Below are 896 nucleotides of genomic sequence, written 5' to 3'. Positions count from 1 at the left end.
ATGTGTGTGTGTGTGGTGGGGGGGGGATGTACTGTGTTTTCTGGGTTATTTTGGGGGTATTTGTTGGTTTAAGCGAAGGGTTAATTTGGTGTAGTGGGAGTACTTAAGTTAGATTTTATTTATTGATGTTTAGATATTGGAAAATTCTTGGTGATATTACAGGGAGATGGAATAAAAAAAATAATAATTATATATATCATTGTTCAAAAGCTATCGACGCTGCATCTTGTTATTAATCGTGTAGACATTGTAAGAGGCAGTTACATATCTTGTAAAATTTAGATTCATACTTCTATATTGCGAAATTATTTTAAATTTTTCAATAACTTTCATGCACGCTCTCTGTCTTCCGGAATCTTTTTCGTTCTTATCCTCTATCTTTGAAAACCATCTCCATTCCTCTGCCTGACAAAATTATTTCCATTCACGCCTTCTATCTTACGATATAATTTTAACTAAAACCCTGGGGTTATGCAATAATTTTCCATTCACTCCCTCTATCTTACGAAATTATTTTCCTCCATGCCTCCTATCGCACGAAATCGTATTTATTCAAACCCTTCTACCTTAAGGAAATCCCTCTCGTTCACTCTCATTCACACCCTTTCCATCCACAATTACTCACGACCTCACGACACTACACTCCTATACTCACGACGGCGCGTAGTAACCAGTAGCGAATTCCTCCTCCTTCGGAATAAAGAGACCGATGACACCGATGAGGCCAAGGACGATCATCACGATTATACCACCGTACACTAATAATTCCGTGCCGAGTATAACGTTGCCGTTCGTCGTCGTGGCTAAGCGTTCGTTCGTGTCCTTGGCCACCTCTTCGGCTTGGCAGAGGGCGGCTGTCGACACCAGCAGAATGGCGAGGAACGCTCCTGGGATTT

General features: G+C 40.8%; 1 protein-coding gene across 1 annotated transcript in view; it reads right to left on the bottom strand.

Annotated features, from left to right (window-relative positions):
* Positions 1-896, bottom strand: part of LOC119593322 — a 7,132-nt gene that overhangs the window by 4,378 nt on the left and 1,858 nt on the right. Inside the window, exon 2 of the mRNA XM_037942250.1 lies at positions 656-889. Coding sequence (XP_037798178.1) covers positions 656-889 — 234 coding nt within the window. The remainder of the gene's footprint in view (positions 1-655; positions 890-896) is intronic.

Source organism: Penaeus monodon, chromosome 32 (assembly GCF_015228065.2).
Source record: "Penaeus monodon isolate SGIC_2016 chromosome 32, NSTDA_Pmon_1, whole genome shotgun sequence".
Taxonomy (NCBI): domain Eukaryota; kingdom Metazoa; phylum Arthropoda; class Malacostraca; order Decapoda; family Penaeidae; genus Penaeus; species Penaeus monodon.
Note: the sequence above shows the minus strand (reverse complement) of the source record. Positions and strands in the feature narration are given on the sequence as shown.